The 22,306-nt window shown below is 35.5% G+C and overlaps 1 protein-coding gene across 1 annotated transcript in view; it reads right to left on the reverse strand.

Annotated features, from left to right (window-relative positions):
- The window catches only part of EHMT1 (euchromatic histone lysine methyltransferase 1), a 307,779-nt gene that overhangs the window by 79,058 nt on the left and 206,415 nt on the right, over positions 1-22,306 (reverse strand). Inside the window, exons 15-16 of the mRNA XM_044663911.1 lie at positions 19,425-19,531; positions 17,569-17,691 (exon numbers count right to left, since the gene is read on the reverse strand). Coding sequence (XP_044519846.1) covers positions 17,569-17,691; positions 19,425-19,531 — 230 coding nt within the window. The remainder of the gene's footprint in view (positions 1-17,568; positions 17,692-19,424; positions 19,532-22,306) is intronic.

The following is a 22,306-nucleotide window of genomic DNA, read 5'->3' on the forward strand; positions in this document are numbered from 1 at the left end:
ATAATAATATAAATTAAAAGAATGGAAATAAAAGTAAAAGGCTATATGATAATGGTAACAAAGACTGGTCCTGGTGAAAAGCTAAGAAAATGCTCCTATTATTTTGTGCTTAAGAAGGGATTATAGGTATGGAATATTCCACACATCATCAGATTCAGTTGATGTATTGGTTAATTTTTTAAAATTGCTTTCTTATTCTTTGTTTCTTAGTCATTTTGCATAGGATATTTTTCAACAGAAAAAAAGGGGGAGGGATTTTTCATAAAAGTGACATAAAATAACAGAACAATAAAGACAATATCAAGAAAAAGACATGACTATCCCCTTATTAATACAATACTCACCAGTTCATTTGAGACAAGACATTTGAGGAGCTAATAGTTTTAAGTGCACATTTTAAGAGTAAGGAAAGCGGTAATAATAGTAATTATAAAGGTTAACAGTCAACAAATTAAAAGAATGAGATAATGTGGAATAAACCAATAGGAAAGGATTAAACTATCTTCCTTTCTACTCTATTTTCTTCCCATTCTTTAAGACATCAGGAATCATTAATTGAGGTCCCATTAGAAAAGCTCCCCCCCCCCTCTTCTTTGGAGTCGGTAGTCTCAACAATTACTATCACTTCCTTTGGTGAGAATTTGAAGTAGTAGGGTTAAACCCCAGGATGAAAAATTCAGAGGATTGTTGTTGTTGTCATCGTTTTTCCACTTAGAATGGACAATATTTTTATTGCTATCTATATATTATCAGCAAGTATTAACACAAGGAAACTTAGAAATACAGGAAAACCCACATTGAAATATATTATATTAGATCCCAGTTAAAGTGAAAACGAAAGACCTGGTTCAATGGGAAAGCAACAAAAACGTAATAAACAGTGAAGCTCAAGATATGTAAACCTAAATAGAAGACAGGAGAAAGCTGATACAGGATAATAATATTAATAAAGATACTCAATAAAGGAAGTGGAAGGGTTTGCTGCAATTTACTTTTGTGCATGTGCTTCTCCTCTAAACTTATCCTTCACAAAACTAGATTCAAGATTTTACACTATTACCTATTGTAATGACATATGGTCAGACAAAAGACAAAAAAGACCAGGAGAGAATTGAGTTAAAATCCACTGCAGGCTGCCAGTAGCAACTGGTAAATCACTAAAAACAAAAAGTGTCAACAGAAGTGATAACTTCTTTCCAAGATGGATATATGACTTCTTCCACTTAGAAATTCATGAGCAATGAGAAAGAGGGATTCTCTAGGTCAGAAAATGATTCTACAACCAGAAATAGGAGATATGCAGCCTGCAAATCTCTGTGTAGGCAGCAAGCATATGGTCAGAAAGTACCACAGAGGAGATGGGAAGTCTTGGTAATAACAATGTAAAAACAATAGTGGTTACTAAGGTGCAAAACAGTGTGATACCACAAACTGTCCAGTAATAATCCCAGTGCTAGGGTTTCTCTGAGAACCTTCTATTCTTTGGATTTTAAAAAGGGATTTTAAAAAAGGGAGAAATGCACTAAACCTCTGAAAGGAAGGAAGAAAAGGATGGAAGTTATTTTTCCTAAGTGGCATACATGAGAAGAAAGGTATAAAAACCATGGAAGGTGGGCAGATGTGTGTGGAAATATATCAAACTTCCACATATAAACAAGCAGAGCCGGTGGCGGGGGAGGGGGGTGTCAGTAAGTTGGTCAATAAACATTTATATAAGCATCTATTATCTACCAAAGTGTTCAATGCTGAAGGGAAAGACAATCACTGCCTTCAAAGAGCTCACAATCTAGAGGGGAAAAAAAACCACACACACACAAAAACACTTTTTAAAAAGCTTCAAAGCTATATGGGGTCCAGGGGAGAGTCATCCAACATGATGAAAACCTGAAGCCATGAAATCCAAAAGACCCTCTCCTTAAATGGAATCTGGAAGGAACCTTCTCCAATCAGAGGTGGAAGATTCAGAATTGATGTTTTCTTGCAGTCATTTCTCTTTCTCTCCTATTTCACATGATAAAGTGACCTTACTCCTTTCCAAAGCTAACCCCTCTTCTTGTTCAAATTATTTCCATTTCATCTCATCTCCTCCAACAGAGTGCACACTCTGTTACCTCTGCTCTTTCACTTATTTTCAAAATCTCCCTTCTCTAACAGATCCTTTTCTACTCCATTCAAATGTGGCCATTTATCCAAAATCCTGAAAAAAAACACATCACTTGATCCTTCTGTCCTCACTAACTATAATTTTATTTCTCTTTTGCCCTTTGTAGCTAAACTCAATAGACAGCCTAAAATACTTTCTCTCCACTCACCTTTTTAACCCTCTCTTTGACCATGTCATTTCACTGAAACTGCTCTCTCCAAAGTTACTAATGATCTCTTTGTTGCCAAATCCAATGACCTTTCCCCAGTCCTCATTTTCCTTGGCCTCTCTGCTGTATCTGACATTATTGATTACTCTCTCTTCCTTGACACTCTCCTCTCCAGGTTATCAGGAATATCACTCTCTTGGTTTTCCTACTACTTATCTGACCACTCTTTCTCTAGTCTCCTTTGCTGAGTCATCATCCAGATCATGGACTCTAACCATAGGTGTCCCTCAGAGTTCAGTCCAGGGCTCCCTTCTCTTCTCCCTCTATAGGACTTCCCTTGGTAATCTCATCACTCCCAAGAACTTAATTACCAATTCTATGCTAATGATTCTTAAACCTATCATTCCTACTTCATTCTCCCTGCAGACCTCCAATTTCACACCTCCAACTACCTTTCAGACATCTTGAATTGGATGTCAAGTAGACATCTGAAACTCATTTTGTCCAAAACATAACTCATTATCTTTTTCCCTTAAACTCTTCCCAACTCTTACTTTCTTACTTTAAAGGGCAACTCAAGCCCACAAAGAGTCTTCCTGGATTCCTTACTATGTTATACTTCCATAGCCAAGCAGTGGTTAAGACCTGTCAATTTCACCTTTGCAACATTTTGCAAACATGCCCCCTTTTCTCCTCTGACACAGTCATTTAACTGGTGCAGGCCCTCATCTCCTGTGAGTCTGACTGCCTCAAGTCTTTCTACATCTCAGTCCATTCTCCATTCAGCCACTAAAGTGATTTTCCTAAAGCCCAATTTATAAGAGAATACTCATATAAAACCAAAACTCAAAAATAAAAACACAAACAAATAAAATAAAGTGAAAAATTGTATTCTTTGAGCTGTATTCAGATTCTATCAGTTCTTCTCTGGAGGTGGATAGCTGCTTTCCTTCTTTTAATTATTTCATATTTATCCTGGATAAAGATTGCTTTGCATGTATCTGTTTGCATGGTGTCTCTTCCATTAAACTGTAAGCTCTTTAAGGAAAGGGACTGACTTTTACATCTTTTTTTATCCTCAGCATTAAGCTCAGTGCCTGGCACATATGCTTAATAAATGTTTACTGAATGAAGACAATGATGAAGTTTAGGAAAGCAGCCAAGTGGGAACTGACGGGATATTAAAAGGAAAAAGAAAGGCAGAGAACTACAAGATGATGAATTATTTTTGCCTTGTTGAATCTGAGACGACTAGAGGATATACAGTTGGAAATATCTAATAGGTAGTTGGTGATGTGAGAGACTGGGGCTCAGAAGAAATATGGTAGGATACATAGTTCTGGGAATAATCTAAACAGAGATAGTAATTAAATCTAATAGGAAGATGGTGAGGTCACCAAGAGAATATAAAAAGAGAAGAGGGATCAGGAGAGAGACTTAGGATACACTAAATTAGGAGCATAAGATGGATAATGAATCAGCAAAGAAGAATGAAAAGGAGTAGTCAGACAAGTAGAAAGGAAAGCAATGTCACAAAAACAGAGGAGTTAAAAATAATGTCAAATGCTATAGAAAGACCAATGAAGAAAGAAGAGTAAAGGCCATTCGACTTAGTAATTAGGACAGGAGTCGGCAACGTAAGGCTCTCCAGCCATATCTGGCTCTTTCTGCAAGAGCCATAAAGTCAATTTTTTTTTCAGGCGCTGTTACAGGAGCGCACTGTGAGCACTGTACGGCCCTCGCGGCCAAAAAGGTTGCCGACCCTTGAATTAGGAGATTACAGGTAAACTTTTATACTTAGCAGAGATGGCAGGACCCAGAAAAAGTTTGTTTTAAGAATGAAGACAATGCTTTTAAACCATTGATGGGCAAACTGCAGCCTGCGAGTCAGATGTGGCCCACTAAAATGTTCTATGCACCTGAGGGACTTTATTCCTAATCTGACGAATACAATGAGTAGGATACAACACAATGAAACTTCGAAAGAGTTGCCTTAGAAACAGACTGACAGATGAGCATTTCCTTTCCTTTGGCCCCCTCTTTAAAAAGTTTGCCCATCACCATTTTAAGCAATAAGGAAGGAACCAGTATACAGGGAGAGCTTAGACACTATCCCTAGCAAGTTGCCAAACAGCCTCCATTTGAAGATCACTAATGACAAGAAATCTATTCAGCCTAAGTGCACTGGCTATAGTTCTAGACACTTGTGGCTGCTCAAAAGCTTTTCCTTTTGCTGCTTTATAACTTCTACCTTTTTCATATAGTTCTAGCCAATGGAGGCAAAAAGAACAAGTATAAATTTCACTATAAATTCTAGTCTTTCAAGTAATTTAACATAGTAATAATATGCTCATCAAATCTTCTCTTAAGGCTAAACATCCCCAGTTCATTCAAATGATCTTAGTTGGCTCCTATCTGTACTATCAAGAGTCACTCTCCTCTAAAAATATTCTTTTTAAAAATATTAATCAAAAAATATGGCACAAAGAATATAGTCTAAACCAGTGGTTCCCAAACATTTTTAGCCTACCACCCCCTTTCCAGAAAAAATATTACTTAGCGCCCCCTGTCACATACTATCACCGTCCCCTTACAGTTATTCACTGCCCCCAAATGCACCTGTGGTCATCACCGCCTCCCTGGATTGCTGTAGCACCCACCAGGGGGCAGTGGCACCCACTTTGGGAATCACTAGTCTAAACAAAGAAATATAAAGAAATATGGCTATGTTTGCTATACTGAAAGAATAATAACTATCACCTTTGTTGTTCTGGAGAAAATGTTTCTATTAATGTTGCTGAAGATAGCAACTTGGCAATGGCACATTAGTGGCTCACACTGGATTTATAATTCACTAAAACCCTAAAATCTCTCCCTTACATATAACTATCTAGCAAAGTGTCTTCTATCTGATACCTGCGCTATTGATTTTCTAGAACCAAATACTGGATTAATATTTAGAGAATTTGGTTTCATACCTCATTTTAGCAGGTCAAGACCTTTTAGAATCTTGGCTCTGTCACCCGACATATTAGCCAACCCAAACAATTTTGTATCATCTTAAGTATGATAATATACCATCCATGCCCACATCCAAGTAAATGATAAAAATGCTAGATATGCTATGGCAGAGGACTAATCATTGAATCAATCTAATAGAGAAAATTCTCAACACTGACATGGATTAACTACTATTTTCTAGGTATAGTCATTCAAATTTATTTAAACTGTGCATAGAGTACCTGGCACATAGTAACCACTATATAAATTTTAGCTATCACTATTATCATTATCATCATCATCATCTTATCTTTACCTTGTGCATAAGGATACCACAATAAAGTCTCTCGAATTCCTTATTGAAAATTAGGGTAGACCTCTCCATGATCCACTAATTCACTAATTTAGCTTAATATTGCCAATGAGCTCCAGATGGCTCTTAGTGTCCACCATTTTCCTTTCCAAATATTCACAAAGAAACCCTTTGAATTTTCAAAAATACTGTATCAGCGGCTCAGAATCATATTCCCAGTAATCTGGATATTTAGAAATTATACTATGATTTGCACTCATCAGAATACTGTTCATGTTTAAAAAAAGAAGCCTTTTATGTAAGTGAACAAGTTAGAATCACTGAAAATGCAGCTCATGTAATTATGAAATCTAGCCTAACCTATAAATGTCTCACCTCATTGGCCACCTGCAGTAACTGTTTAAGATATATTTATTAGTTGAACAAATCAATTTGCAATTTACTCTATTGTACCTCAAAATTCAGGGAACAGGCATTCTTTACCAAATTGATTTTTCCAGTGTAGATTGGTAGGTCAAAATTTCTGAATGAACATAGATCTCATTAAGAAGACCCCTCAGTATTCTGAGACTTGATGAAATCAGTATAATTTCATTGACAAACAGAAGCAGTCAGGAGGATCTGGGTTCAAATTTGATGTCAGACACTTCCTAGCTGTTTGATCCTGAGCAAGTCACTTAATCCTAATTGCCTAGACCTTACTGCTCTTCTGCCTCACAGCTGATACTTATTAGTAATTCTAAGACAAAAGGTAAGGGTTTAAAAAAAAGAAAGACTCCACCTATAATATTTTAATTAAAGATTAATATTTATGCATATCTCACAAGAGACTTTATAGAGTTGGGAACAGTGTGAGGTACTCCCCTCTTTTCATATGTGAAGAAAATAGTTGCTAAAGGGGGCAAAGATGATTTCTATGAAAAACTCAAATGAACTTGAAAAGTAATATGGCCCCTTGGGTGAAATGCTGAGAAGAAATAAAAGGCTGTTCTGAGGACCATAAAGTGATCTGTCTCCTTAGATAAATGTATTAAGAGGATATGCTTTAAGGAAGAGCAATGACTAAGGTAATGATAGCTGCAGGGCACTGTAGTTCACATTAGTTCATTTAGATATAACTGTTGCTAGAATTTAAAGGTAATGACTGACAAAATTGTAAATCAAAGAACTCTTTGGGGTCTTTTGAAGATCATATAAGAACTACTGGATTCACACCTGACACAAAGGTAGATTAGTTGAGTTTTATACCTCATAAGATAAGATGAATGACTGGCCACTAGGAGGTTCTGATGTGAGGTACTGGCAAATATGGGAAGTCAGAGGAAGAGGTAGAAGAAGAAGATGAGTGCTGAAAGAATCACTGGAAGCTGGGGGAAGAAAACATAACACTACGAACAAAGGATATTCCAGTGTTGACATTTGACTCTGAAGCTGCTGTGCTAGAAGTATGTTGATAAGAAGACAGACTTTACTTTGCTGATTGCTGGCAGAAAGAGCAGATCAGCTAAGAGAGCTCTTTCAGCTATTGGGCTGATTGGACAAGAGCTCAATCCTGACTATATAAAAATTGCCTTGAGTTTATTGCTCTGTAGTGCCATCTAAAGAATGAAAGAGGAGGAACCTCCTCTCCACTACCTCCATGGGTTGAGAGAAACAGATTTTTCATTTATTTTGCTATAAGCTATGATTTTGGGGAAATAGGCTTGAATTTGCTAGATGCTAAATGAAAAAAGCAGAATTCTGTTAAGTAAAAAAGGTGCTGGAATTTGTCCATACTGCCCAGGGTGACAAATGAAGAGCCTTATAGTTTTCTGGCTTAAAGAAACTGTTAGTCACTGAAGTTCAGAAAACAACACTTTCTATGGGTCCTGTTTAGGACAACTCGGAGTGAAAAAACAGTTTATCAGTGTTTCATCAATGGGTTTGCATAGCAGGAGGAATAAGTGCCAGAAGGTGGAAAGCTAGCAGAGCAGCATCTTTATGTGGTATGGATTATTGCTAAAGGGTATAAATACCTGATGTTCAAGATCCAACTTCTGGAAGACAATTTGGAACTATGTCCAAAAGACCATAAAACTGTGCATACCCTTTGATCTTGTAATACCACTACTGGGTCTGAAACTCAAAAATATAATTAAAAAAAGGAAAGGGTCTTCTTGTACAAAAATATTCATAGCAACTCTTTTGTAGTGGCAAAGAATTGAAAACTGAATGGATGTCCATCAATGAGGGAATGGATAAAAAAAAAAATGTAGTACAGTTTGGTGATGTAACACAACTGTATTATAAGAAATGATAATAAGCAAGTTGATTTCAAAAAAAGCTAGAAAGTTCAGCAGAAACCGGTGTGGAGCAAAATAAACCCATCCAGGAGAATGCTGTATAATAATCAACTGTGAAAACTTGGCTGCCCTCAGCAATGCAATGAATGATCTGGGACAATCCTGAAATACTTATGGCAGAGAATGCTATCAACCTCTAGAGAATGAACTTATAGTTTTATTTCAGGGCTTTTGATTTTTTTTTAAATTTTGTATGAGTGTGTTCTTACAACAATGACCAACATGGAAGTGAATTTGCATTATAATTAAAAAAAAAAAAACTAAAGTTTACAGGTATTTCCCCATTCATGTGTCTCTCAACTACATTTCTATAAATGAATGTGACTATTATCCACGGGTGTTGCATGCATTGGTGGGAAAGTATGATTTAGATTCAAATATGGTTAAGTACTACAACATTATATGATAAAAGATATTACAGAACAGCTAAAAAGAAAACAATTCTAGATTTCTGACAATTTGAGTGGACCGTGACGTTTGATTAAACTGTGTTTTAGAAATAAGGTTGTACTTATATAGGTCTTATCCTTAATTGGCAAGAGTATTGTGTTGAATTTTCTGAGTATTTTGGTTTTCATTATTATGATGCTACTAAATATACAGAGATAAAACCTTAAGAATGCTGATAGTCAATATCTATTTTTATCTAATTCCCATTTTTCTGAATAGCTTATTTCAAAAGTTTTATATGAAACTGCTATAATTAAAGTCAATATCTCATTCTCATCTTTATAACTAATTCCAATATGGTATTGATTTTTGACCTTTAACATGATCTGTGAATAGACACCTGATTCAAGAATGATTCCTACACCAATAATCAAATTTTCCTGCCTATTAAAATGCAATGGGTTTCTTTTTTTGTGATGTCATTTAGTGCTCACTATGTCCTAAGATCTTTTGACAATTCTTAAAGAAAAACAACTCTAAATATTCTAAATAATCTATAAACCTAGGCCCTGATTTCTTAATCCAAAACCATATTGCTTAGTGTTGTCTTCCTCATGGCCATGTTTCCACTTAATTAACAGAGTACCAAGGTATATAAAAACTAGATTTGATATCTCTTCAGAAAAAAATATATCACAGAATCTAGAAATTCAAAGGAATATTAAAAAAAAACCAACACAACTAGGAAATGAATAAGAAATCTCACTATAATATACATACTCAACAAGATCTACCAGCCTTTTTTTGAAGACCTCTAGAAAAGGAAGTTTCACTATGCTCCTGAGGCACTCATTAGCTACAATAATACAAAGTTAAGCTTCATACCTTTTAGAGTAGACCCTAACCATTAGGATGCTTTTCCTTAAATGAAACATAAATTTGCCTCTTTGTAGCTTCCAAATGGTTGTCAAACTGCTTCTTGGTCAGTGCAGGTCAGTGAGAAGGTCTACCTGATCCTTTACCTCTACACCAACCACAAACTACAAACAAAATGTACAAAGCATCTACTATATACCAGACACTATGCTAAGCATTTGGGATACAAAAAGAAAACAGTTTCTTCTCTTAAGAAGTTCACAATTCTAACATAAGAAATAAAAATATGAAATACAAAATATAGAAAATTACAAACTGGGGTAAGGGAGAGGAAGATGACAATAGAATCTATAAAAATCAGAAAAGGCCTCATTTAAGAGACAGTACTTGATCTAAGTTTTAAAGGAGACAGGGAAATAATGAGGTGGAGGTGAGAAAAGACTTACTTATTTGTTCAATGTATTGCTAGCAAGGCATTTATTTAAAATATTGTTCTAAAATTTCTATAGATCAATGTTACCATCAGCACAATTCTGGACAACAATTTGCCAATACAATTGACCAGTTGAACTCTCAAGGACATTTTAAGGTCCGTTTGTAGTCTTGGGATGTATCTATCTGTCAGACCTTAAAGGACAGTGAGGTCCTGATGTGTAATTCTAGTCACCAGGTTATGTGACTATGATTATTCTCATTTTTTCAATGGGGTTCTCAAGACAGGAATGGTTCTGAGACAAGTCATCCTACCAATATTTTGATGTTCTAGGGCAGTGATGGCAAATCTTTTAGAGATGGAGTGTCAGGCCCCTACCTTCTAGACCAAGTGCCATATCAGCCCCCCACCAAAGACTAATGCCATTCCATGCCACCCCACACCTCCCCACCCATACCCCAGACAGGGGAGGAAAGAAGTACTGGGCTGCTAAGTGGAGTGCTGTGAAAAAAATGTCATCAGGAATGGTGGAGAGGAGAAGCTCAATAATTTGTTCATGATGTGACCTTTTTATATCTAAGTCACTTATCCATTTGGAGTTTAACTATATTATGAAGTATAAGATATTGGCTTAATCTTAATTTCTATTGGAATGCTTTCAAGTTTTCCCAGCTCTTTTTGTTGAAGAGAGTTGGTCCTTACCCTAAATGAATCCTTGGGTATGTCAAGTGCTATGGTACTAAGATTGATTGCTTCTGGTTACATGAAATATTCCATGGATATACTTTTCTATTCTTTATCCAGTAATACATGCTTTTTATGAATTACAATTTCATTCTTGAAAACCTCCCATCGCTCCTAGATTGATATTGTTCTCCATTATGCCTCCTTCCTCTTCATGGACTTCCTCACATGAATCTATTTTCTTAATATATAACCATTCCTTCCTCCCATAGTCATATATGGCATATCCTTCTTTATCTAATTCATATCTATGATAACAAACATTCCTACTTCAATTAGGATTGCTAGTATATTTTTCCCTGTAACTTATACTTTTGCCTTCAACTACCTATACTTAGCTACAATTTACTTTTGTGATTAAACATCTGAAGATAAAAGTTTTATTGCTGGATTAATAGTTAATGAATATAATTCCCTAATTAAAAAGATGAGGAAGTTGAGATACAGAAACTGACTGAAACCAGGTCTTCTGGACTTCAAAGAAACTATTTTATTCACTACACTAAATGAATCTTGCAACCCCTTTATATCATCCCAACAACTTCTTTGCTTCCATTTCTAAGAAAGAGGTAAGCCTTTTCAGCAGGTATGACCTCAATTCTGAACCTCAATAATGATCCCATTACCTTAAGTTCCCCTGAAGTCATTTCTCCTATTTCTCTAATCTTCGATCTCTTATTTCCTTTTCTGCTGCCTAAGAAGAACCCAGAGCTCAAATAAAAAGTAGAGACTGAGTTAAACACTGGAGTATTTAAGAACAGAAAGTTGGAGACTAGGAGGGTATTCAATCCAAGAATACAGGACAGCCAGTACCAAAGCTAAAAAAAGGAAAAGATGGAACAACATGCATGAGAAACACAAAGGCCAGTTTTGCTGAAGTGGAGTGTGCATGGAGGGAAGCAATGTAAAATAAGTATAGAAGGTTATGTGGGGCCCAGATTTTAAAAGGATGTAAATGTGAAAGAGGCATTTATATTTGATCCTGAAGGGAGTAAAGAGCCACTGGACTTCATTAAGTAGCAAAGTGACATGGTCAGATTTGTGTTTTAAGAAAATTGATCTAATAGCTATGTGAGGGATAGACAGAAGTGTGGATAGGGAGAGACCAAAGAGAAGGCTATTTCTAACAGTATAGGAGAAAGTTGATTATTGACTATACTAGGGTGATCACTACGTGAATGGAAAGAATGGAGTAGATGTGACAAGATTTTACAATTAAGTAGATATGTGAGGTGGGTAAGAAAGAGGTAGAAATTGAGGCTGTTAACATCACTGACTAGAAGGATGATGCTTTACTTGAAGAAAACAGAAGTCAGAAAAATGGGTCAAAATGGAGGGAAAACAACGAGATTTCAGGTATGTTATATTTAAGCTATCTACAGGAAATGAAATCAGAAATGTCAAGGTAATTACTGATATAGGACTAAAGATCAGGAGAAAGATATGGGCTGAACATATAAATCCATGAATCATCTACATAAAGGTGTAGTTAAACTTATGGGAATTAAGATCAATAAATTTCTAAGCATTTATTAAGTTCCAGACACTGTGCTAATTTAAGGGTCACTGACCTCAAGGAGCTTATATACTAATGGGGAAGACAATCATAGCATACAAGATAAAAGCAAAATACACATATAACCCTGGAAGGGGCAGCACTAGAACCTAAGAACAAAAAATGGCTTCTAGAGGAAGTGACACTTAAGCTGAATCTTAAAAGAAGCCAGAGAACATAAGAGTTTGAAGTTGGGAGGCAGAGCACTCCATGCATGACAAATAGTCGGTGTATAAACATGCAGATAGGAGAAAGACTGAGAACATCAAGTAGACTGTGAAAAAACTCTCTATTTGATCTGGGAGATTATAGAGAGCCACTAAGTTTACTAAGTTAAAAGGAAACACAGCCAGACCTTTGTAATAAGAAAATCATTTCTGCAACTGTGGGGAAAATGGATGGAAGTGGGAAGAAATTTGAGGGATTCAGAACAATGAGGTTTTTGGGAAAAAAATCAGAAGAAATGGAGTGAGAAACTAAATTAGGCTAGTGGCTCTTTGAATAGAGAAGATGGAAAAAATGCCAGAGATTCGGTAAAGAGAAATTATGAGAGATTTGGTAACTGGTTGCCTACTTACCAAATCACTGCTATTACCCTGCCACGTTTCAGCTTTGGACTATTCTCAGTCATCTCTACATCTTCACTACTATACACATGAGGATAACTGAAGCTGAAGAACATCACCAAACTATGCTAAATGGGTCTACGTTACATACCTCAAATAGGTACTCACTGCAGCAAAGCAAACCATTCCCAACTCCCTACTTAACTCCCATTCCCCACAGGGGCTTTTCCAAACCTTTTTATCCTTTTCACTCCATTCAAAGCTCCTCCTCTCCTCTTAGTTAAGAATCTTATCTCATTATTTTACTGAGAAAATTGAGACCACTTACTGCAAGTTTCCTCTTCTCCCCTCCTATCCTCACCTCATCTTTTGCTCCCTTGCTCCCTACTCTCTCACTTATCTTCAATCTCTCCCTGGATACTGTCTACTTCCCTGAAGCCTACAAGCATGTCTATTTCTTCCTGTTACTCAAAAAACCCTCACCTGAGCCACCCATCCCAGACAACTATCTGCCCATATTTATCCTCCATTTTATGGCACAAAGACAGAAGGTCATCTACAATAGTTTCCTCCAATGATGTATTTGTGTGTATCATATATCATACATAGTTGTTTACATGTTGTCTCCCCAAAAAAACAGTGAGCTCATTGAGAGTAGGAAATGTCATTTGCCTTTCTTAGTATCTTCAGTATTTAGTACAGTATCTAGTGCTTAGTAAAAGTGTATTGATTTATGGATTAGTGACAGTATGGCATCAAGATTATAACCCTAAAAGAGTGAAGAGAAAGAAAAGAAAAAAAGCCAAGGAGAGGCAGCTGGAATATAGTCATAGTTAAGAAGGATTTTCTGGCTGGTGATCCAGCAATGCAAATTTAGAGAGCATGATCAGACAGAGGAGAAAAATCAAGATGAAGAATACCATGAAAACACACAATGGTCAATACTATTGAATTCTGAAGACTGGTAGAAAAAGACATGATCTACAAAAAGGTCATCAGATTTTGCATGTTGGTTTTAGAAAGGCAGTTTCAGTTAGAAGGCAAATTTTAGGAGATTAAAAAGGGAGAGACAGGTAATGGAGGCAGTAAGGTCTTCTCATCCCACACTTTGGTCCAGTCAGTCTGGCCTTTATATTCTTCATGCAATATTCTACCAAACATTTCTGTTTTGGCACTGGCTGCCCTATGTAACTATAATGAACTCCTTTCTTATCTTTGCTTCTTAGATTCCCCATTTTTCTTTGATTCTGCCTTTCCTCAATGTCCCTAGTTGTTAAGTGTTCTACACACAAACTCCTTATATTAATTCTGCAATTGTTATAATGTAAGCTCCTTGAGGATAGTGATTTTTTTCTCATTTTTACGTAACACAGAGCCTGGCACATGAAACAGGCACTAAATAAATGGTTGCTAATTAACTAGATGAGGTTCAACAATAGATCTTGGTACATATAAAGCTGGAACTCTCTTCATGATAACTCATAGGTCCATAGATCTAGAGCTAGAAATTAAATTAGAATAATTTAATTCCAATATAATCCAAACCTCTCATTTTACAAATAAGAAAACTGAGAACCAAAGAGGTTAAGCAACCTTAGATGGTATGACCAAGAAATATATCTCCTGTTGTTTAAGAGAATATGGAAGTAATAACAATAATTAACAATTACACTGAGTTGTTTTTTTTTTATTATTTTTTTTATTATTTTTTTTATTTTAAACCCTTAACTTCTGTGTATTGACTTATAGGAGGAAGAGTGGTAAGGGTAGGCAATGGGGGTCAAGTGACTTGCCCAGGGTCACACAGCTGGGAAGTGTCTGAGGCCAGATTTGAACCTAGGACCTCCCGTCTCTAGGCCTGGCTCTCAATCCACTGAGCTACCCAGCTGCCCCCTACACTGAGTTTTAAAATAAAATGCTTTACATAAATTATCTAATTTAATATCCTTGAGAATATAGTATGGGATAGAATCTAATTATTATTATTCCAATTAAATTCAAAAGAACAACTTCACCAACCTCTTTAAATTGGCTAATTACAAACTGCATAGTTTTTATATTTAGCTACAATTTCTGTCATTTGATTTTCTTTATAAGAAACACGAATATTATTTTGGCCTAGTTTCTTTAAAAGTATAGAAACTTATCAGTCATTGAACAAAGTTGTCAGTGTATCATTGGTTAATGTTCATAGAAAATCTGAAGACTATAGGATGCTTAGGAACATCTGTCTCGTTTTCTATTACTGTAACTATAGACACAGAAGGGAAATTGCACATAACTGAAGATTATTTGTTTTAGGTTTTTTGTGTTTAAGTTCTCTGAAATAAAGAATTCAAACTTAAGAAAGGATCTGATTGGCAATCTGGTCCAACTCACATACAAATCCCACAATACCTAATGTACCTGATAAATTGACATTTAGTCTCTGCTTGAAGATATTGAAGGAGGGAAAACCTACCACCTCTCAAAGCATTCAATTCCACTTTTAAGCTAGTGCTAATTTTCTGCAAGCTTTTTAAGACATCAAGAAATCAAAACCTACAAAACAGAATGACTCTAGCCTATCAATACTGCCCAGTATTTTCAAATAATCTCCAATATGACATGGGCTCAAGGCACTTCACCAGCTTAGTTGTTCTGCTCTGGACACTTTCCAACTTTATAACATTCTCCATAAACTATGACTCCAGAGCAGCTGGATGGTACAGAGGAAAGAATGCACAGCTTGGAGTCAGAAAAGACTCATCTTCTTGAATTCAAATCCAGCCTCAGACACTTAACGGTATGACTCTAGAAAAATCCCTTAACTGGCTGCCTCAGTTTTCTCATTCACAAAATGAACTGGAGAAGGAAATGGCAAACCACTCCAGGATCTTTTTGAGAGGGGTAGGGGGAAGAACCACCAATGTAGTCACAAAGAGTTGAACAGGACTAAAACAACTGAACAACAAAAAGCCATGACTCCACAAACAAAATACAATACTTAAGATGTAGTATGTCAAAGACAGCAAATAGGGAAACCAGCCCTCCCTTATTCCCAGAACTAGATGCTTCTGAAGACAGTTCAGGATTACATTTATTATTTTGGTTATTACATCAATAAAACATGGAACCTCCCCCCTACGCCCAAACTGTTGCCAACCATATATCTCTATCTTGTAGGGGATACGATGATTTCTTGTACCCAAAAGTAACACTTTACATTTATCCCTAAGAAATTTAATTTTAATAGATTCAACCCAATGTGTTAGTATATTAAGATATCTTTAGATCTTAATTCTATCATTTGGTATATTAGTGATCTATCCCCATCCATGTGTAATCTGGAAATCAAATGATGATACTATGTATACCTTTTATCCAAGTCATTGATTAAAATAATAAGCAGAATAAGAAAAATACCTTGGGTACTCCTCTAGAAGTCTCCTCTCATGTTGATAACAAACCAGGGAGAAATATTATTTGACATAGCAAAAAAATTTATTCTATAACACCCACCTGGATCATTGGAATGTAAGTGCCTAACGGACCGATTTTACAGGTTAATCACAAAGACTACTTATATAATGACTCTATACCAGGTTGGCAATCTATTTTCTGAATCTGTCATCCATTTCAAGTTTATTGCCTGCAAGTCTGGAGAAATAATTCAAATAGAAATGAATCCTTTCAGGCTGCATATTAACTTAGAAAACCTCAAACTAACATTATCTTTTGTTGTATTTTTATTTATTTTGTTAAGTATTTCCCAGTTTTATTTTAGCCAGGTCCTAGAGTGTGACATTCCTGGTCTTACATAAAGTCTAATCATAAAAGACTTCTTATTTTTGTTCACCTCTAATGCATATTCAATTCAAATGCTTTCCAATATACTCTACCCCTCTAGTTTGTAGTCTTCCCCAAGAGTAGAGATTCTTAATATAAAAGATTATTCATACAATAAGGCTTTATCCAGTCTGTGCTTTTTTTTTAAAAAAAAGTATACTCTTTCATGGTCATATTCAAGTATGTCTAAAGACTGTTAGTTCAAAATTTATTTTTCAATTAAAACATCTCAGTTCATCTTATTTCCAGTAATTAGCATATTTCTGAATACCTCACGTTTGGCACCTAAAGGACATTATACCCATTTTTGTGACTCTCAAAAAGAAATCTTTTTTTTACCTTAGGAAAAAGTCCTGAAAAGCAAAGTGATACAAGCAACCTATGAGTAAACTACTACAATCTATTACATAGATTAACTGCCAGAGAAATTTAATAATCCATACCTCAATTATTAAATTACTATCTTATATACTAACCCATACATGCTAATCAATGCTGAAGGATACAAAGTAATGAAAAATTTACTGTCCTCAAAGAACTAAGAATCTTGTGGAGAAAAGGGAGGGAGAGGACACCAAGGAAGATGACACAAACATATCTGTATAACAGTTATTTTAAAAAGCTATAACATCAATGCAATAGGAGGATAAAAGATATACAAAGTATTACGTAAAATACAATGAAATGGTTATTTATGACTTGGAGGATTAGAGAAGATCTCAAGGAGGTAGAGATAAATTAACTGAAAGCTCATTGTTGTTGGGGTTGTTCAGTCATTTCAGTTATGTATGACTCTTCATGACCCCATTTAGAGTTTTCATAGCAAAGATAGTGGAGTGGTTTTTCATTTCCTTCATCAGCTCATTTTACAGATGAGTAATCTGAGACAAACAGGGTGAAGTGAATTGCACATGGTCATAAACTTAGTAAACGTCTTAGGCCACATTTGAACTTGGGTCTTCCTGACATCAGGCCTAGCATTCTATACACAATGCTACTTATTTGTCCTAAGCTAAAAGCTATAATTTGCTAAATTATATTAAAATGAAGTGCTTTCAAGCACTGAATAAACAATCTGAGGTTCTGAGCCATGGTCCTGTCCATTTTGTGTCCTATAACATAGTGCCTTGCTATACACTTTAAGACATAAAGTTCCTTCCAGCTCCTGAGAAAATTGACATACTTTATACAAAAACTAGACAATCATACCTTAGGATCTACTAATGCTCCAGCCTTGATGAGGTATTTTACAGCATCCAAATGGTTGTTTTCTGATGCCTCCATCAGTGGGGTTCTCTGATCTTCTGAACAGGTGTCAATATTAGCACCAGCCTATTGAAATAATGACAGTAAAAAGAAAAGGCAGGAATGATGATTATAATTCTTGTCTTCTGGTGACAAACTAGGAGAAATAGAACAATCAATTCAGTATACTTCACAGCTGAATATTGGAAAGAAAAGTCTAATCATTCTTACATTAACTATACTGTATACTTTCTCAAAGGGAACTAAATGCATTATTGTAAGAGTTGCTAATATGATTTATCTAAGAGACTCCATTTTTTAAAAAATCAACAAAAATTCAAGTATCTTTCATTGAGATATAGTGCTACATAATGAATATGAACTATATCTGAGACTGCATATAATTTTCAGAGTCAAAGAAGTGTAAAGTTGAAAGAGATCTCAGAGACCATGAAGTCCAAACATCCCTGAATTAAGAATCCCCATCTATAACATAAGTGATAAATTATCAGAAGCCTTTGCTTAATTACCTCCCAAGGGCAAGCCATTCCATTCCGGGATGATTCTAATTTCCAGGAAATTTTCTCTTATATCAAATCCAATAATAATCCACAATATTTAGGAAATAATTTAAGGTTTGCAAAACATTATATATACATATACATTTGTGCATATGTGTATATACATATATACACAAAAATATATGCATATATAATTTCATTTCGTTTTATCCTTAACATATGTACTTTGCAACTTCTGTCTAAAAATCCTAGCTTTGCCTTTTGAGGCAAAGCAGAATAAGTCTAATGCTTCTTTCAGTAATGATACAACACAGAAACAGGTTGTGCTCATTAAGTCTCCCAAAATTGAAAGACAAGACTGACTGGACTTCAGAATATATTTTCTTCATAGAAGGTATTTTGAATGAGTAAATTCCTAGTCTAGCTTAAAATTTTAAACTAACTAAAAAAACCATATGGTTGGAATGACATATATCTGCAATGGATGACACAAAAAATATAGATTTAATGAAACTAAACAATTTAAAAAATTACAAATGAGTAAAAATTAGCTTTTTATTGATTTTTAAATGTTGCTCCTTGAGGAAAGCAAGTTTAATTAGATGAAATGAGGATAACAATGTCAGTTTTCAATAACATTCTGAATTCCTGAAATCCTCCTTCTGGACAAAATATATGAAGATCCAAGATTCTTTTCATAAGAAAGAAAGAACAAAAGTGAACTGATCAGTAAATAGGATATACTAGTAGTGGTAGTAGTTGCTAACACTTGATTAGCACTTTAAAGACTGAAATGTGTGCTTTCTCTCCTTCCTACCCCTACCACACCCCCGGTCTCTGTCTGTCTGTCTGTCTGTCTGTCTCTCACACACACACACACACACTCTCTCCTCCCTACATAATCTTTAATCTCATTTGAGTCACAGAATATGAGGGAAATACTGTTACTATTTCTATTTTGTAAATGAGAAAACTGAGGCTGAAGGAAGTATTGTGTCTTGTAGAGTCACAAAGATAATCATGAAATGGGATTCAAACCTAAGGCCTACAAATCCTAGTGCAGCACACTCACCCCTTATTCTAAGCTGTATCATTATCACAAACTTAATGGACTATGGACCCAGAGCTAAAAGGGACACAGAGTTTCATAGATAATAATCAGTAAAGCATGATAATTAGCCCAAGTATTCTTATTCCAAATCCAGTACTTTTTCTACTATGCTATCATAAGGGACACTGAAACTCCCAAAAATTATTAAAAAAAAAAAAAAAGATTTATTGTGAATGACACAGATGAACCTGAATCAACATATGACAGATGTCCACATGGCCAGACTCTGCAGCTGCATGAAGTGGAGTTCTTTTATTCTGGTGCTCCATTTTAAAGTTTGGGTCAATCCCATCAACTGTAAGACAACAGTGATTTATTAATAATTTCACATAATGCAGCTTCTATTACAACTTCATACTTGATAAAAATGGCAAATATTTATATATACAACAAACTTAAAAAAAAACCTATGTCTTGATAGCTGTTCTTACTATTGAGGGTAAAGGTGGGATGCTCAGGGAAGGGTTTGGATGATGGATGTGTATTATCAGTGTAAGAAATTCTCAATGTGGAAACTTCTTCCATTGAAGCAAGTTGACAGCTCATTTATAACTAGAAGCCTCAATCAATTAACTAGCATTTATTAAGCGCCTCCTGTGTATCAGGCCCTGGGCTAAGGAAACAAAATATCAAAACAAAAATCAAAAATGAAATAATCCCTACTCTTCAGAGTTTACATTCTTTCAAAGGTATCTGGTGTAGTGAAGATTTAAGTGACTTATACAGCTAAAATGTATCTGATTCTAAATGAATCTAATTGATTTTTGCTCTACCTTCCATTCCATTCCACTAGGAGGAATAAGCAGGACCCAAACCTATTGCCTACTGAGCCTTGCCCACACTAGGTGTCACCCCACCACATCAGTATAACCCCTAAAACTCTTTAAAGACCCTGAAACTATGGGCATTTTAATCACATTACTCTGAAGACCAGCAAACTCCTATCATCTGTTACTCCTCTTACTTTTGTGTTACTTCATCTCCAACTACAATCACCCCTCTACCCTGTCCCAATCCTTAATTTGCATTCTATCCCACCCTGGTCCTGCCATGTTCCACTCCACTCCACCTGGATTACTATTGTAACCTCCTAAATGGTACCCTTGGTCTGACTCTCTACAAACTCTAATCTTCCCTAGAGTTGACAAAATTAAATTCTTTAATTCATTAAACCTTGTTACTTCCTTACTGAGTAAGCTCCCTCTCTTGGCTCTAGGATCAAATTTTATCAATAGCTCCTTTTGGCTTAGAAAATCTTTCACAACCTGGACCCAATCTCTCTCTTCAGTTTCAGTTAGTCCCTTTATCATACACTATAAGCAGTCTTCACATGTCTCCTGAATGTGCCTTGTCAATGGTCATCATCCAAATGATGGGGGGATACCTCACCAAAGTCCTCTCTATGTTCAGAGGCAGTATACAAAGTATTCACTGATTTCCCCAAGTGCAGGAGCCTGACCTCCCTAACTGCTCTGTATGTCTACTGACAGAGTTTCCACCAACAAAATATTAGCTTCTCAGGAATACAGACTATTTCAGTTGTTTTGTTTTGTTTTTTTTACTTTGTAGAGCCTACACCTAGCACTATGCTTGGCAAATTACAAGTAATAAATGCTTGTTAACTACATCTTGGTGTAAACCCAAATTACTTTATGCCTAAGAAGGGGAAAGGAACATCATAAGCATTTAAATAGCACCTACTATGTGCCAGACACTATGCTAAGCAATTTTTCAAATATCTCATTTCATCCTCACAACTCTGAGAGATAAGTGAGATATTATAACCATTTTACACCTGAATAAATTTTATCATATGTACAATTTTTTGTATGTTGCTACCCATAATTAGCATGTGAGCACCTTTAGAGTAGGAACTGGTTTTGCCTTTCCTTGTATCCTCAGAACAAAGTGTAGTCCCTGGCATGCAGTAAGCATTTAAAAAATTCTTGTTGAACAATTGATTTCTGATGTTAAGACAAGTCCTCCAGCCACTATGTACACACTTTTCTCAATATATTTTGGAAGGCATTATATATGTGCTAGATTGTTAGAATATCATTGGAATTTTGACAAAACATAATGAATTATATAAATTTAGAAAAAGCAAATAGTAGATCTGTTTTGTTAAAAAATTGAAAAAGACTGTTCAAGATTGATAAGATCAACAAAAACATCCCAAAATGATGGCTGCCTCAATTTCCATCACAGCTAATTAATATCAAAGAGCTAAACAAAGCAGCAGTATAGACAGATAAGCTAAATAACTATTCATTTTCCTTTGAATCGGGTCTTCACAGTGTAGCTTCACCATTTTGCTTTTATGGATTAGAAATGCCCAGAATAGTAGATACATGATAAAATCAAAGTAAAAAAGGTATTCATGATAGAAATAAATTACTTTTAATTAACCGTATCACTGCTTATTAGTATGAAGGATAGTTATCTATAATATGATAATTCACATAATATACCATTTTATGATTTTATACTATCATTACAGGAGTCTAGCATATAGTGCTAATATAATCAATTCTATTTAAAAATAAGGAAACTGGGGCAGCTGGGTAGCTCAGTGGAGTGAGAGTCAGGCCTAGAGACAGGAGGTCCTAGGTTCAAACCCGGCCTCAGCCACTTCCCAGCTGTGTGACCCTGGGCAAGTCACTTGACCCCCACTGCCCACCCTTACCAATCTTCCACCTATGAGACAATACACCGAAGTACAAGGGTTTAAAAAAAAAAATAAGGAAACTAAGATTCATATGAAGATTGTTATTTGTCCATTAGCATAAAGTTAATAAGTACCAAGAGAATTCAATCACTAAAAATAGTCTACTATGCAACCACCCCAATTGTAATAGTACTTTGCCATCTATATATTCCCATAATTTGATACTCATATTCCCAAATGGTTGCTTCAGTGAGAGAAGAAAAAAATAAAATAAAATAAAAAAGGAGTTCACAGCCACACTGATAATGGAGCAAAATGTAATAAGAGAAAAAGAACAAAAGAAACAATACAAGGCAGGTGTGTACACCCTATTTTTATGAAAGCAAGGTGAAAAAGGTAATG

This window comes from Gracilinanus agilis, chromosome 2 (genome assembly GCF_016433145.1).
Source record: "Gracilinanus agilis isolate LMUSP501 chromosome 2, AgileGrace, whole genome shotgun sequence".
NCBI lineage: Eukaryota > Metazoa > Chordata > Mammalia > Didelphimorphia > Didelphidae > Gracilinanus > Gracilinanus agilis.